This window comes from Spea bombifrons, chromosome 4 (genome assembly GCF_027358695.1).
Source record: "Spea bombifrons isolate aSpeBom1 chromosome 4, aSpeBom1.2.pri, whole genome shotgun sequence".
NCBI classification, from domain to species: domain Eukaryota; kingdom Metazoa; phylum Chordata; class Amphibia; order Anura; family Pelobatidae; genus Spea; species Spea bombifrons.
In genome coordinates, this window is record NC_071090.1 from 106,190,710 (window position 1) to 106,205,781 (window position 15,072).

Below are 15,072 nucleotides of genomic sequence, written 5' to 3' on the forward strand. Positions count from 1 at the left end.
CCTACGGATTGAGGGGAATTATTGTCCTGAAGGGAGAAGTCGCCTCTCGGCAGAGAGGGATAACCTGAGGTCCCTGGTTGGTCGGTCACAACAGCCTTTGAAAAAACTCGGGTAAGAGGTGCGATAGCCGGATCACCATTCATGGACAGCTGTTTCATCCTTAATGGGACTCTTCAGCAGGAGCCTTCTGGCTTGTCTGGTGTCTGTAGATGAGTGTGTAATAATGCTTCTACTACCCCCTTAATTTTAAGTGGAAGGGTTTATTATCGTGTGATGTTTTTTCTGGAACATACCAAACCTAATTTTTCTGTTACGGGAGATTTGTACATAGCATAATCCCAGATTATATTTCATTTACTCCAATTATTATATACGGTCTTTGATATTTTGTCAGCCATATAATGGCAGTGATAAATGTTTATTAAATAAACACACATTCTACGATGTTCTGTGTTCTGAGGGAAGTGAATATGTATTTTTTTTACTTAAGGTGAAGACAAGGATGTTGCGCTTGACTTATTTATCTGCATGGAATCGGGATGCGTTGCTATGGAAATCGGAACGCTTCCAGTGATCAATATGGCCGTCAAGCCTCTGCTGCCCTTAACAAATACGGCGTCAATGTAAGGCTGCTGTATGATTTGAGCGGCTTTCAATGGATTACGCCAAACTAGTACGCAGTGTGACCCGGAAATGTAAAGGTAGAGGCCGGAAGCGGAAGTTGTAGCGGTTACCTGGGTAAGAATGTGGAAGGAACGTTGAACGCTTGAGTGAATTGTATCAGGACGCTGTGTTATCGCAGCTCATCTTCCCTCTATCGTGGTGCGGGGCCATTGCTGGCCGGTTTGCATCATCGGAGTTGCCACTGTCTTCTCTTTTGCCCCCAGTTACCCCCGAGGTTTGTTTTTCTGTGGAGTGCATTGTTTACTGATGCCTGGAGCTGGTCCTCGGGGCTTTTTGTTCAATGGAGCCCTGTCCGTTAACTAATGGAAAATCGCTCCCCACTATGTATTTATTATAACACATCGTCTTGCATTGTGAAGCAGGAAAGTCAGTAAAAGGGTTAACTCCAAATTGTTTTTTAGTAGCTGTTACTGAATATTTTGCTCTCTCTTCTGTCTCTTTGCTTATATCTGCCCTGCAGCATAATTTTCCACATTCTGGGGTCTGCTCCCCGTCTTCCACTTTATGACTTGTTTTGGGCTGCCCACTGCTGGGTTTAACCCTCCTTTCCTCCCTGCTCCTTGGTCTGCCCGCTCTGCCGCGTCCTCTTTGCTCCGGGGCTCTGCCGCGTCCTCTTTGCTCCGGGGCTCTGCCGCGTCCTCTCTGCTCCGGGGCTTCTTGGTCCTTCCTCTTGCCACTTATTTTTCCGTTCCTCCCTGCGCCTGCCTTTGTTTTTTTTTTTTTTTTCTCTTCTTCTTCTCCCCTCTCTCTCTCTCAGACCTCCTTCCCATCGCTTGGTGTTCTAGCCGCACCGTGTCTGTCTCCCGCTTATCTCTGCAGCTGGCGGATCTGCCCCGGCATTGCTCCGTTGTTCACAAGCACCCACCACGTGCCATGTTTCCTTCTTTTTTTCTGTATCCCTGCCCACCGATTTCCTTTATACCTTCTCTGCATTGGACCCCCCACACCTAGTCCTTAGAAATGTGTAGTTACTGATCTAACCTTATCCTCTTTGATGTCAGTATGTATAATAATGTATTTTCCACTTTATTTTAGATCTTCACAATACTGAAATCCGTCATGACATCCCTGGTAAGCCTGCCCCCCAGACCATCACGCATGCTGTCCACCGTGTTCCCCTCTCTACTGCTTTCCCTTCACTCAGACCTGTCTCCTACATACGTTGGGGTTTATTCACTAAAGAGAGCGTTTTTACTTTGGCATGTTTGTCCAGCAAATTGGGATGAGCTAGCCCTGTGTAATACATAATTCACTGGGTGCGTAAGTGTGTGTGTGGTGGGGGGAATCTCACTGATTTAAGTATACATTATACAGGGCCAGTCAAGCTCTCCCTTTAGTGAATAACCTTTCATTGCAGTCAGTCCTGCTTTCCTCCACATTTCCCTTCTAACATTTTATTTTTTCCTGTATGTTACTCATTCTCTCACATCCCTTGTCCCTTAGCCTCTACTTTTCTCTTTCCCTGCAATTACTGTAAAATCCCTGCTCGAATACTGCACTTGTGTATTCAGATAAGATGAGAGCCCCAAGCCCCTCGGTCCGCTATTCCCCCCCCTCTCTTTTTCCACATCGCTTTCCACAGGGGGTCTCTCATACATCTTTGTACTCTTCTCACACGCAGAACACCAGTCAGTCCTCCAGCGGGCAGTCTGTCACTGAATATGTGGTACGGGTTCCCAGGTATGTATCTGCACTCCAAGTGTCTACTTACCCATAGAATCACTCAGTGAGTAAGCCTTCCTTTAAAGAATGAGTCCTATGCCATACGTCGGGAACTGATCTTTACTGATTAACCAGCTAACCCACTTTGCTCCTGTTGGTTCTGTAAAGCGTACAAAAGAACCCTGTAAATCCAGGGAATGGGTAGACGCTTCCCCCATGAATAGAATTTTTTTCCCTTTGGGCATTTGTATGTGAGTGAACTATGGAATTATTATAAGGGGTTTTCTTTTTCAAGTGATGCATTTGTGGAAATCCTTTAGCGCTACGTTTAAGGCACGGTGAATGCTTGCCAACACCCAGAGATCCTCATCACAGTCTATTTTATCCAATGTGTTCTCTCACAATCTCAGTACCGCCTTTTCTATATACAGTAGGTGTATTTAATTTACTTACCGATGAGCAAATCTTATGCTGTCTCTTTAAACAGATATTTTAATAAAATAATGTAACTCTCTCTTGTACAGGAATCCCAGTAAGAGATACAATCTCATGGCTTTCAACGCTGCAGATAAAGTGGATTTCTCCACGTGGAATCAGGTAGTGTACATGCTAGTGTCTGTCTACCTGCGCTCCGCTGAGTGTATTGTCATTTATTAATCTGTCTTGTACCTCTGTATGTGGGATATTGGGTGCATAATAAGTCCTTAAGACTGAAAAGGTGCCTGTGATGGTGGTAAATACGTGGAGCAGCTCGTAGAGACTGATAAAGTGAGAGAATTTAAACGTGCATGGGACTGGCGTAAAGTTATCTGAACACAAGAAAGAATTGACTAAAGGGACACTCCAGCCATCATATGCACTTTAATACAAATGATAGTTGCAAGGTCTGTTTTTGCAGATACATGGGGTATTCTTCAGAATCCCCCTAAATGCACTTGCCCCTTTCCCCTGCCGGAGAAACATTTGGCTGAATACATCTCCTGCCACGCGATGTTCTCGCAGCCAGCTCTGGCTCTGCTGAACCCTGCATTCAGACTTCTGCAACTAATTGACATCTTAAGCAACCAATTTATTTTTATTTTGGAAGAGTGCGGTGTCATGCCAACTCGTGTAGTGCATACATGGACTTGCTGCCTGGTAGAGATGGTATGGCCAATTTCAGCATGAGAGGGGTTAATTCAGTTGTATAGGTGTGTGGTGCCGAAAGGTCTTATAAGATGAATTTGTCTTTTGAAGCTCGGACTCCAACCAGAGCTCTCTGCAAGGTGTGAAATCTTACAGCAGCGGTGCCTCTGTCTACTTGCTGAGTAATCCACTGTATGCCTGGATCCTCCCATAGATAGTGGATTCTTTTGATATGCTAAGTGACCACTAGCAGTCAGGAAAACCATTTCTTCCAAGGTCATATCCAACACATACATCAACAATAACCCATACGTCCATACGTGACGGGACGCCCTGTACTCCCGCCAATCGTTGCTTCCTCCTGCCGGGACACCAACAATTGACCCCTTCAGCGCCAGGCAGAACCAGCGTTGTAGAATGGGGGGACGTTGCTGCACCGGGGCTGCATTGGCACTGTGGCTATCCGAAGCTTAGCTACACAGCGTGGCTATTGTCCTGAAAAAACACAAATTCCTCCCCAGCCGTAAGACCTGAAGGAGAGTCTGAATCTTCTGGTCCTCCTCCGAAGAGGAGAACCACTGTATGGGAGCGATAGGGAGCCATAAGGCATCGCACTACCTCTACCCATCAGGACGAAAATGTCCAGGTCTACTGCAGGAGTGCAGTGCTCAAACGAAGTACAAAGTCCGTGATCCAAAATCGAAATCAATTCCTTGCCCTGTTCAAAAAAAAAAAAACACGTGAAGTGGAAAAACCATAGCAGCCAACCCCTAGCATCAGGCAGCACTCCGGTTGAGGTTAATACAGGACTCAGTTTATTTGGAAGCACAGGGATATTGAAACAGTACAAAGGGGTTGATTTGCATCCAATAGACCGTACAAGGGGTTGATTTGCATCCAATAGACAGTACAAGGGGTTGATTTGCATCCAATAGACAGTACAAGGGGTTGATTTGCATCCAATAGACACACACGGTTATTCATCCTGCCCTCCTTTGCACATGACTCAGTGTTTGCACTCAGCCCAGTAGGGGGTCTCTATTGTAGTCTGTTGGGGGAGAGGATGGTAAATACGGACGGCTCTGAGAAACCTTATGATTGAGATAACGTGGCACTCCTTAAGCGGTTTTGGTATTCAGTCATAAGTAGCAAGTGTGACATATCTATGGACTTCTTAATTTACAAGAAATTCATAAATGCAAGAATTATTGCTGTGGCGAGCACAGGAGGGACGATAAAATGGAAAATGAGTTATTTTGACTGATGTTTCCACAACCCGAGGGGGAGGTCACTTATGGCTCCTATAGGTACACCGTCCCTCCCCCTATACCGCCTCTGGGCCGGCTTGGAAACTTGAGATGAACTGGAAACGGTATAAATTTAATGGTAGGAATTTGGTCAGTGTGCTTACTAGGGGCCAAGATCTCATTTTCCTTGCCGGATCCCTACGGACAGAAAAAACGTTACTTTACCATTCAAGTGAGTAGTTAGGTTTTCTATAATTTCTCCTTTTTATTTTTATCTGTTTGGTGTAAATAATCTGTTCATCATCTTTTTTGTATGCACTGTGAGAATTTTAACCCTTTTACCACCAGAACCAAGTCACGCGCACGCTTGGAGTAGGGTGCGTTTGTGACAAACTGGTGGCATGACGGTGGGATAACTAAAAGATTTTTCATCTTTTTCAGTGTTGCTGGATTTGATAGTTAATCCAGGCACTAAAAATAAATTCTTTCTCAATTTCCAAAGGCTGAACTCAGTGCATACTTAGTATATTTACACCTCAACAGCCCCCCCTTTTCTCTGTTTTTCTTATTTGCCATCGTTTGTTTGGGCCAGTTTGAAATGGAGTACCAGGCGCAGTCCAATGCAGCACTAGACCATCTTTGCCGTGAGAGATCGATTCCCTGCCAGGGAAAAACCAAAGAGGAGCTAGTACAAGATTTGGTGGACGATGACATGCAACGAGCAGCACGAAGTGATGCCTCAAACACTTCTGAGAGAGGCATGGTCACGGAGATACCTGCGACTGATGTCAGTGACGTACCAAGATCTGGAGATCCCTTGGAGGTTTATCTACAAACTGTTTTCAAATACGCGGACTCAGCTGATGCAAACCTAAGACTTCAGCTTATCCTTAACTATCAGGAGGCTGTGGAGCGCCAGGCCGCGAGGGAGGCTGGGGAGCGCCAGGCCGCGAGGGAGGCTGGGGAGCGCCAGGCCGCCAGGGAGGCTGCGGAGCGCCAGGCCGCCAGGGAGGCTGCGGAGCGCCAGGCCGCCAGGGAGGCTGCGGAGCGCCAGGCCGCCAGGGAGGCTGCGGAGCGCCAGGCCGCCAGGGAGCATGAACTAAAACTGGCAGAGTTGGAGAGGTTAAGTGCCTCGCCTATCAGTTTTGGTTCGAGAGACTCTTCTGCACCCGAACCACGTGCAGAGAATTTCCCCACTTTGGACAAAGATGGGGATTTGGATGTCTTCCTGCACAGTTTTGAAAAGGTTTGCAGGCAGTACCAATTACCAAAGGACCAGTGGGCAAAGTACCTCACCCCTGGTCTCAGAGGTCCTGCGCTGGAAGCACTTGCGGAGCTACCAGCAGAATCTGACCAGGACTATGAGGCAATTAAGGCTGCACTGCAGAAAAGGTACAACCTTACCCCTGAGGTGTACGAAGATCTGATCATCAAGGAACAGCAGCTGTGCCCAGCCAATACGCAAGAACGGCTGCTGGTCTGGAAACCCAAAACAGCATTGGAAGCGGGTGAGCTGGCGGATTTCCACACTGCCAACCGAGTACCAGCGGACCGGAGCAGAGTTTTTACTAAGGGAGCGTCCAGCTGGAAGACCGCTGCACCACGGCTCCCCATCACCCAACCTGCTGTACCACCATCTGCATTAGCTTCTACCGCAGGGAGAGAGGAAGCTAGTGTCATTTCTACGCGTGGGGATAGCCGCAGATGTTTTATTTGCAACAAAGTGGGGCACCTTCGTAATACGTGCCCAGATAAGAGGAAGCCTGCACCCCCATCTGGAGGGAGTCGCCCCTCAGGGTCACCATCTTCGGTGGTGTTCGTCTCCAACGCTCAGGACACCCCCAATATGGATATGCAACCTGTCACCGTGGGAAACAAGGTAACTGTGGGGCTCAGAGACACGGGGGCAGAAGTTACTCTTGTGCGTCCAGAGCTAGTGAGCTCCGAGGACTTTATTCCTGACAAGACCTTAACAGTGAGGGGAATTGGGGGAGTACGTCCTGCAGTGCCAATGGCACGAGTATTTTTGGATTGGGGAGCAGGGAAGGGTTAAGAGATACGAGGGAATCGGATAACATTCCTACTAACGTGTTACTGGGAACTGATTTGGGTAGGCTGTTATCAAAGTATATGCCTGAGGAGGATACCTGTGATTTATCCAAGTCTTCTAAGGGCCCTACTATAGAAAGGGCGGTGTTTAATAATGTACCAGGGCAGCCTCATGGGGAGTGGGCATAAAGGTTGTGCGTGTCAGTCTGTGCCAGAACCCAGAATGTCTGAGGTGCCATGTGAGAGGGCCACCCGACTGTGAAGAAGGGCAGAGAACGAGTGAATGTCTGTCTGTCATAAACGACCAGGTCCCAGGAACCAGTATGTTTGCGGGCAAAGAGTGAGAGTGCGACAGATGGAGTAACTGTAGCCATGGTAACCAGTCAAGTCTGCCCAGAATAAAGGACAGGGGCTGACTCAGCCTGCGGAACCAGAAGGGATGTGCGCCTCTTATAGGGCCAATATAACGAGCTCTTCGGTGACCTGTTCATTAACAGAAATGTACAAAGAACAAGAGGTCGCCCTCTGAGACTGGAAGAGCGCAGGTTTCATAGACAAAGGAAGGGATTCTTTACAGTGAGGACAATAAAGATATGGAATTCACTGCCAAGGGAGGTGGCGAATTATCAAATACACTAGATGCCTTCAAAGGGGTCTGGATATTTTTTTGTTTTTGTTTTTGAAAGGCATGACATACAGGGCTATAAATAGAATAACATTAATTGAAATCAGATTGCCTCTTGGAGTCAAGAAGGATTTTTCCCCCTGATGGCAGAATATGCAGTAGCTTTAATTAGGGTTTTTTTTGGGGGGGGGGGTTTTGCCTTCTTTTGGATCAAGAATAGGAAGGTTAGGTACAAACCTTAGGACAGACCCTAGAATTCCAGCAGATAGATCTCGCATTAGAGAAACTGAGGGAGCGTGCTAGGCAGCCGCCCACAGACCTTGATAGGGAGCGGGTATACTGGGATAAAGGAAGCTTATATAGGGAAACTATTTCCGCAGAAGGGCAAGAGCCCTTGGAAACAGACAGCTGGTGGTGCCCCAGAGGTACAGGGACCAGCTGCTGAAGGTCGCTCATGCCATCCACATGGCTGGGCACCTAGGTGTGCTGCGGACTAAGTCCCGCTTGTCCCATCATTTTTATTGGCCTGGTATGGATGTGGCAAATTACTGCCGCTCCTGCCCTGAGTGTCAGAGGGTGGGAAAGCCTGGGGAGGTGAGTAAAGCTCCCTTAATCCCCCTTCCCATAGTGGGGGAACTATTTGAGAGGATAGCTGTTGATATTGTCGGCCCGGTCTAGAATATGCCACTCGCTACCCAGAGGCTGTGGCATTCTCATCTATCGGGGCTGACAAGGTGGCTGATGCTCTTCTCCCGTATGGGATTTCCCCCTAAGTTCACCTATGATCTGATGCAGTCTCTCTGTAAAAGGGTGCAGGTAGAGCATTTAATGACCAGCCCCCACCCCCAGATGTCTGGCTTGTGTGAGGGGTTTAATGGGACCCTAAAACAGATGCTGAGGACATTTGTAGAGTCACGGGGAGGGATTGGGACCGATACCTGCCACACCTTTTTGTTTGCTTATAGGCAGAATCCACAGGCTTTTCCCCGTTGGAGCTCCTCTATGGGTGTAGAGTGCGCACCCCCTTGCTCTTCGAGAGAGCACAGTAGTGACACATGTTGACACCATCCCCTCAGGGGGATCCCCATGGGGATCACCATCCCCCCAGAATGGAAAAAAACACAGAAATCTAGAATTTGACCATATTCTCTGCGCAGTTTTCATGCATATCGTTGAGAGTCATTACTCAGATAACCTTACTATATCAATGGGAGGAGAAATTAATTTTTGCCTTTGCATTATCATGGCCATTGATATTGTTGATCTTATTAGACTTGTCATCTATATGTTCCATAGGCTCGCATGGAAAGAGACTTGAGCGCTAAGAAGATGTATCAGGAAGAGGAGCTTCCAGACTCTGGAGCAGGGAGTGAATTCAACCGTAAACAGAGAGAGGAGTCCCGGAGGAAGAAATACGGTATTATCCTAAAAGAATTCAAGACCGAGGACCAGCCGTGGGTTCTGCGGGTGAACGGCAAAGCAGGACGCAGGTAACTGATACAGATGCAAGCAATGTATGGCTGATGTGCTACGTGCGATAACGGATGCACATGGTCACTGTCTGTTCCTGTATCCACATAGGTACAAAGGGGTGAAAAAAGGTGGGGTGACGGAGAACGCTTCCTACTACATTTTCACTCAGTGCCCTGATGGAGCCTTTGAAGCCTTTCCTGTCTCAAACTGGTACAACTTCACTCCATTGGCCAAACATCGTACCCTGACTGCAGAGGAGGCCGAACAGGAGTGGGAAAGGTGAGACTTCTCTTAAACGGTTAAATCAGTATGGAGCCTGATGATGGTATTGGCCCGTAATATGGCGTGAAGGAAATGTGTTGAGCTGCGTGATGTCCAATTCACTGTGAATTGACCTTGATAGAAGGCTTTCATTGGTTATGAAATTATCTCCCGAAAATGATTTCTGGTATTATGAGCTGGAGTGGGAGGAACAAAGTGTAACATGGCTCCATTTATTATACTATTGTCTCAGAAGCATTAATCCTAACATATTTGATCGCCTTACAGACGTAACAAAATCCTCAATCACTTCAGCATCATGCAACAGCGTCGTCTGAAAGACCAAGGGGGAGAAGATGATGAGGAGGAAGGTGCAGCAAAGCAAGATAAGGGCGGAAAGAACAAGAAAAAAAAGAAAAAGAATGACTTAAAAATTCACGATTTAGATGATGAACCAGACAGTTCCAGTGAGAGTGAGGAGAGTGGGGAAGAAGGTGAGAAGGCAGGAAACCTTTGGCTGTTTGGGGAATGAACAGTGAAACAGGGAGGAAACTGATATTGTGGAATTAAGCTTTTAAAGCAAAATCAACATCATCCTTCCCCTCTCTTACTGTTTTTTTTTTCAATTTTTACCATGATTAAGGAGAGCGTCGGGCGAAGCCCCAGAAAAAGCCTGCTGCTCAGAGCAAGAAGAAGAAGAAGCGAGAATCTGATAACGAGGCTCTCGAGGACAGTGATGATGGCGACTTCGAGGGACAGGAAGTGGATTACATGTCTGATGAAAGCAGGTGAGTGTAAAGATGGGGTGATCTGAATTCAAATTTAGTGAAATGGTCTAAAATTGGCTCTTGGGGTAAGGCGTACAAGCATAGTCTCATCACACAAATGCTTTATCTGAAATGCAAGCCAATATATAATAGGATTCCTATTATATGTGTGTGTTTATATATTTTTTATATATATTTATTTTTCTTCACATTTGCAGTTCAGATGATGAACTTCCTGGAAAACCCAAGCCTACCAAGGAGGAAGATGTGCCTAAAGGTACAGTTTAGTTCTTTACTTAGTATGACTTTTCTGGGCTTAACAGTACAGGCCCTATAGAATAAGACACTGCATGATCAGGCCAAACATACAATTTAGTTCCAAATCCATTGCTCAAGGTACACAAACGGTTCAGGTTTTATGCAGCTCCCTATTGGAGTACAATATGGTAATTATTAAATCCTGGCCTGGTTGGGAGCCGCTGTAGATCTGTGTTAATGGGAACTGCTTCTCCAGGAATACAGTGCAGCTTAGTGTTCAAAAAATGTTTGCTCACTTTGAAATCCCAATGACCGTAAGATAAAAGTGCAATATAAAATCATGTTTGAACCAGCGTGCTGAAAGGGTTAATCGTTGGCTTCTTTTTAGTGATTTATAAAATATTCCAAGTCTGCATTAAGTTACCCCTGCAACCTATAGTGTAGTTACTAGGGACATAATTGTTCCTTACAAATAGAGATGCCAGACAAACGTTTGAAATTATTGTCCACTGTGTTAATGGAGAAAGTATTCTTTTTGCTTCTCTCTTAGAAGTGTTACACGATGCTGTGTATCTTACACATAGCATATTAACATAGAGCCAAATGGGTGCCTACTAGCCCAAAAAACCTAGGACTTGGTTTATCCCCTTAATGACAATTGCCGGTTCTGGCACGTCATGTGCCAACATCCGGTTAGTGACAATTTACGTGCCAGGACCGTCATGGCTTTATATGGATGCAGAAAGCGACCTACAATGTCGAGGCATTCAGCAACGCCAAGAAAAAATGGTAACATGTAAAAATGATTTTCCACTGATGTCACCCTCAGGGGAACCTTGCAGTAATAAAAGGTCAATATATATATATATATATATATATATATATATATATATATTAATTTATTTATTTTTATGAGCAAGTCCTAAAATTAGCGCTTTTAACAATTCTTGCATGGAAACAGAAAAAATACGGACATGGGGTGTCTACTATCGCTTAATATGGGTCCTGTAAATCACTTTTACCTATATATATTTATATATAAATTAGTGTGTGTTTGGGATGATGGACTGAGGGGCAAGAGGGATCAATTTTTAGGAGCAATGTTTTTTTTTCTTGTAATTCCACACATCGCCACTGGAGGCTCTGGAGTTCGATCCAGACATTTCACGCTGAATGTCCTCTGACGCCTCGTTCTTTCTGCGCGGCCTTTAATGCCGTCCACTTTCCGACGTGTTTAACGAGGCTCGCGGACACCTACGTGCTAATACTGTGGTTTTATGTAATTGTGCTGTTGCCAGGTTGAAAGTTCACGATGGGATTGGAAATCCAGAATAAAATAAGTGGTCTACTCCCATATCCGTTACCCTGTTGTTTTACTTTATTTTACTGATTTTTTTGTTTCTCCTCAGGAATCGATGAGGACAGTGAGAGCAGTGAGGAGAGTGAAGAAGAAAAAGCAGAAGAGGAGGAAGAGGAAGAGAAGAAAGCCCCCACCCCTCAAGAAAAGAAAAAAAAGAGAGGTAAAAAGTTTATCGCTCATTGTGTAGTAAACCGTCCTAAGGATATCATGGCACTAGAAAGGGTGCGGAGGCCGGCTACAAAATTAATAAAAGGAATGGAGCACTATAGTTATGAAGAAAGGTTAACAAATTTAAATCTGTTTAGTTTAGAAAAACGTCGCCTCAGAGGGGATATGATAACGTTATATAAATATATTCGGGGCCCATATACATTATATAAATATATTCGGGGTCCATATACATTATATAAATATATTCGGGGCCCATATACATTATATAAATATATTCGGGGCCAATACAAACCATTGTGTGGAAATCTGTTCATAAACAGGACTATGCATAGGATACGTGGTCACGCGTTTAGACTGGAAGAAAGGAGATTTAGTCTAAGGCAGAGGAAAGGGTTTTTTACAGTAAGGACAGTAAGGATGTGGAATTCTCTGCCTGCAGAGGTAGTTTTATCGGAGTCTGTACAGACGTTTAAACTGCAACTGGATGGATACCTGGAAAAACATAATCAGGGATATAATCTTTAATTATGGGGAAACAGCTTATTGATCCAAGGAGAAATCTGACTGCCATTTTGGGGTCAAGAAGGAATTTTTTCCCTAGTTAGTGCAAAATTGGAACTAACTCTCAGCATAAATAGCGTAACTTTGGGGCATAACACTGGAGGGAGCCTACAATAGTACCAGTGCACATAAGTTGACAAGAAAAAGGACATGGTTAAGTACCATGTAAGTCAGAATTGATCTATACGATGTATAGTTTTTTTTTGTTTGCCTTCTTTTGGATCAACAGCAACAAATTAACAGATACAGGAAAGGCTGAACTTGATGGACGCATGTCTTTTTTCAGCCTATATAACTATGTAACTATGCTAAAGCCCAGATTGACAGGTAAGAAGTGTGTATATATATATATATTTTTTTCCCTGTGGTGCCAAGGTCAGCTGTTAGAGATCATACATTTTTTTTTTTTTTTTTTTTTTTTTTTTTTTGTATGGAAATTAGTCTTTGCCAATACATCGTATAGATCAATTCTGACTTACATGGTACTTAACCATGTCCTTTTTCTTGTCAACTTATGTGCACTGGTACTATTGTAGGCTCCCTCCAGTGTTATGCCCCAAAGTTACGCTATTTATGCTGAGAGTTAGTCCCCAAAGTATGGTGTTACATGCACTGCTAGCTTATAGAAGAGTACATTTTCAGGATTGGAACTTAAATCTGAAACATAAGCTATATAAACATATGCGTCAAATGATCTTAACAAACTTTTTTTCCTTTTAGACAGCAGCGATGAGTCTGACACATCGGAGGATAGCGATATAGATGGAGAAGCATCATCTGCCCTCTTTATGCAGGTAACAGTTAGTGATGAGGGTCCTCCTGTGCAATTTAAGGGGACAACAGGAACCCACCCTCTCCAACTAAAACATCATACTTCTCCTTCTCCCACCTTCCTCAGAAAAAGAAGACCCCTCCAAAGAAAGATAAAAAAGGAGGCTCCAATAACAGCTCTCGTGGCAACAGCCGACCGGGGACGCCATCTCCTGACTCAGGAAACACATCGAACACCTTACGAGCAGCAGCCAATAAATTGGAACAAGGTAGGTGGGAGATGGCTGTGCGGAAGGTGGAGTTGTGCGATAGAATGTTTGCAGTCTTTGGAAGAGTGTGAGAAACAAGCTGTTCTGCGTTAGAATGTTTACCCCTCGTAGGGTTTGTGTACTATGATGGAGGTCAGTGTGTGGGTCTTTGGGGAAGTGAACTGTGGTGGTCCCACGGTGGTTTGTGTGAGGTTAGTGTTTTCATTCTCTGCTCTAAAATCCTTCCAACGTGTGTCTAACAGGCAAACGAGGAGCTGCTTCTCACACTCCAGCCGCAAAACGTCTGAAAATGGATTCCGCCCCGCAAAACGCGTCTGGCAAATCCACTCCCCAACCTCAGTCTGGAAAATCCACTCCCAGCAGCGGGTAAGAGGAGTAGTACATACAGGTGTTTGAGTCTTTTTTTCTTTTCTGAAAGACACGCTAGACACGATTGACACCCATGTTTTCCTTTCCCTTGCACAGGGATATCCAGTTGACGGAGGACGCCGTGCGCCGGTACCTAACCCGTAAACCGATGACGACGAAAGACCTTCTGAAAAAGTTCCAGACTAAGAAAACGGGTTTGAGCAGCGAGCAGACGGTGAACGTTCTTGCGCAGATCCTTAAGAGACTGAACCCCGATCGCAAGATTGTACACGACAAAATGCACTTCTACCTCAAGGAGTGACCCGATACGCAGCACAGAGACTTTATCCCGGGAGAATTTACTTTGTAACCCTGGGATGGGTTTTTATTGTCCGACCCGTTGACCCCGTGTGTATAGTGATATTTTGTATGCAGTTGAAAGTGGGGAATGGTACCGGTGTAGCCGTGTACGTTTTCGGGGTGCGAGTGGTGTGGGCAGAGCCTGAATTGATGCAATTCTGTTTTTTTTTTGTACTGGTTACAACATAAGTTCTATTAAAAATGGGGGGGAAACTGAATATTTTTGTGTTTCTGCGAACGGGGGGAGAGCCCCCCCCCCACCTGGCAGCTGAATCCAGTGCGGACATTTGGCTGATGCGTTTGTCTGAATATTTCACATATCTGAACAATAGCCCAAAGAAGCAGCGCATTCTAACAAAGAACATCCAGAGGTGGGAGCCGGCAGTCGGAGCCATTCACAGCTCCGCTCCCCATCTCATACGGCTTACGTCGGAGCTTTGCTGAACTGGAACCACCTCTATTGTGCCAACGTGCGGTAGTTTGCACGGCTGCCAGAGCATTCCTGATGATTTGCATAATTCATAAAAATGTATTTTAAGACTTTTTAAAGTGTTTTCATTTTAGTGCCCCCCCCTTCTCCTTAAACTGGCTGTATTGATTTTCCCAAAATATGGGGTTCTATGGTTTAACGCACTAAATACAGCTATTTAGTGGCGCTTCTGGGTGGAAATAAACAATACCGGTATATATTAGAAACCCGCGTTATGTGTGTACCACCTTAACGTGATCTCTTCTTGGTTATTCCTCTCTCTTCTATTGCGAATTGTCGTTTGTCCCTCGGAGGAGAAGGCAGACAAAATACGATCAGGCGGTATGGTATAAAACCAAGTATCCTGAAACCAATCGCAAACCATATAAGCTGGGTGACGCCACTTATTATAATATGAGCCAATTGTGTGTAATTATCTATATAATTTTATATATTACAAGGGGTAGTAAAAGTTATGTGACATGGCAGCCTATGAACCTGCAGGTTGGAGAATTCTTATTAGTATTACTGCACTCTGTACGAGACGTACAATGCAGGACTATCCTGATCCTGACTGACAAATTCATCAGACCACAGAGGAGCAGTGCAGCT

At 45.1% G+C, this 15,072-nt stretch overlaps 1 protein-coding gene across 2 annotated transcripts; it reads left to right on the forward strand.

The window, feature by feature from the left end:
• The first annotated feature begins 718 nt into the window (after positions 1–718).
• On the forward strand, positions 719–14,687 carry GTF2F1 (general transcription factor IIF subunit 1). 2 transcript variants are annotated; one of them, XM_053462628.1, is made up of 14 exons: positions 719–738; positions 1,720–1,755; positions 2,306–2,364; positions 2,871–2,943; positions 8,689–8,882; positions 8,974–9,144; positions 9,415–9,620; positions 9,770–9,914; positions 10,112–10,170; positions 11,561–11,671; positions 12,964–13,037; positions 13,142–13,283; positions 13,526–13,649; positions 13,749–14,687. In XM_053462628.1, exons 2-14 carry the CDS (start codon positions 1,744–1,746, stop codon positions 13,951–13,953), a joined length of 1,575 nt encoding a protein of 524 aa, XP_053318603.1. In that variant the 5' UTR covers positions 719–738; positions 1,720–1,743; the 3' UTR covers positions 13,954–14,687. The 2 variants fall into 2 exon arrangements, with proteins under 2 accessions (XP_053318603.1, XP_053318602.1); XM_053462627.1 differs by lacking the exon at positions 719–738 and adding an exon at positions 745–898.
• The last annotated feature ends 385 nt before the right edge of the window (positions 14,688–15,072 follow it).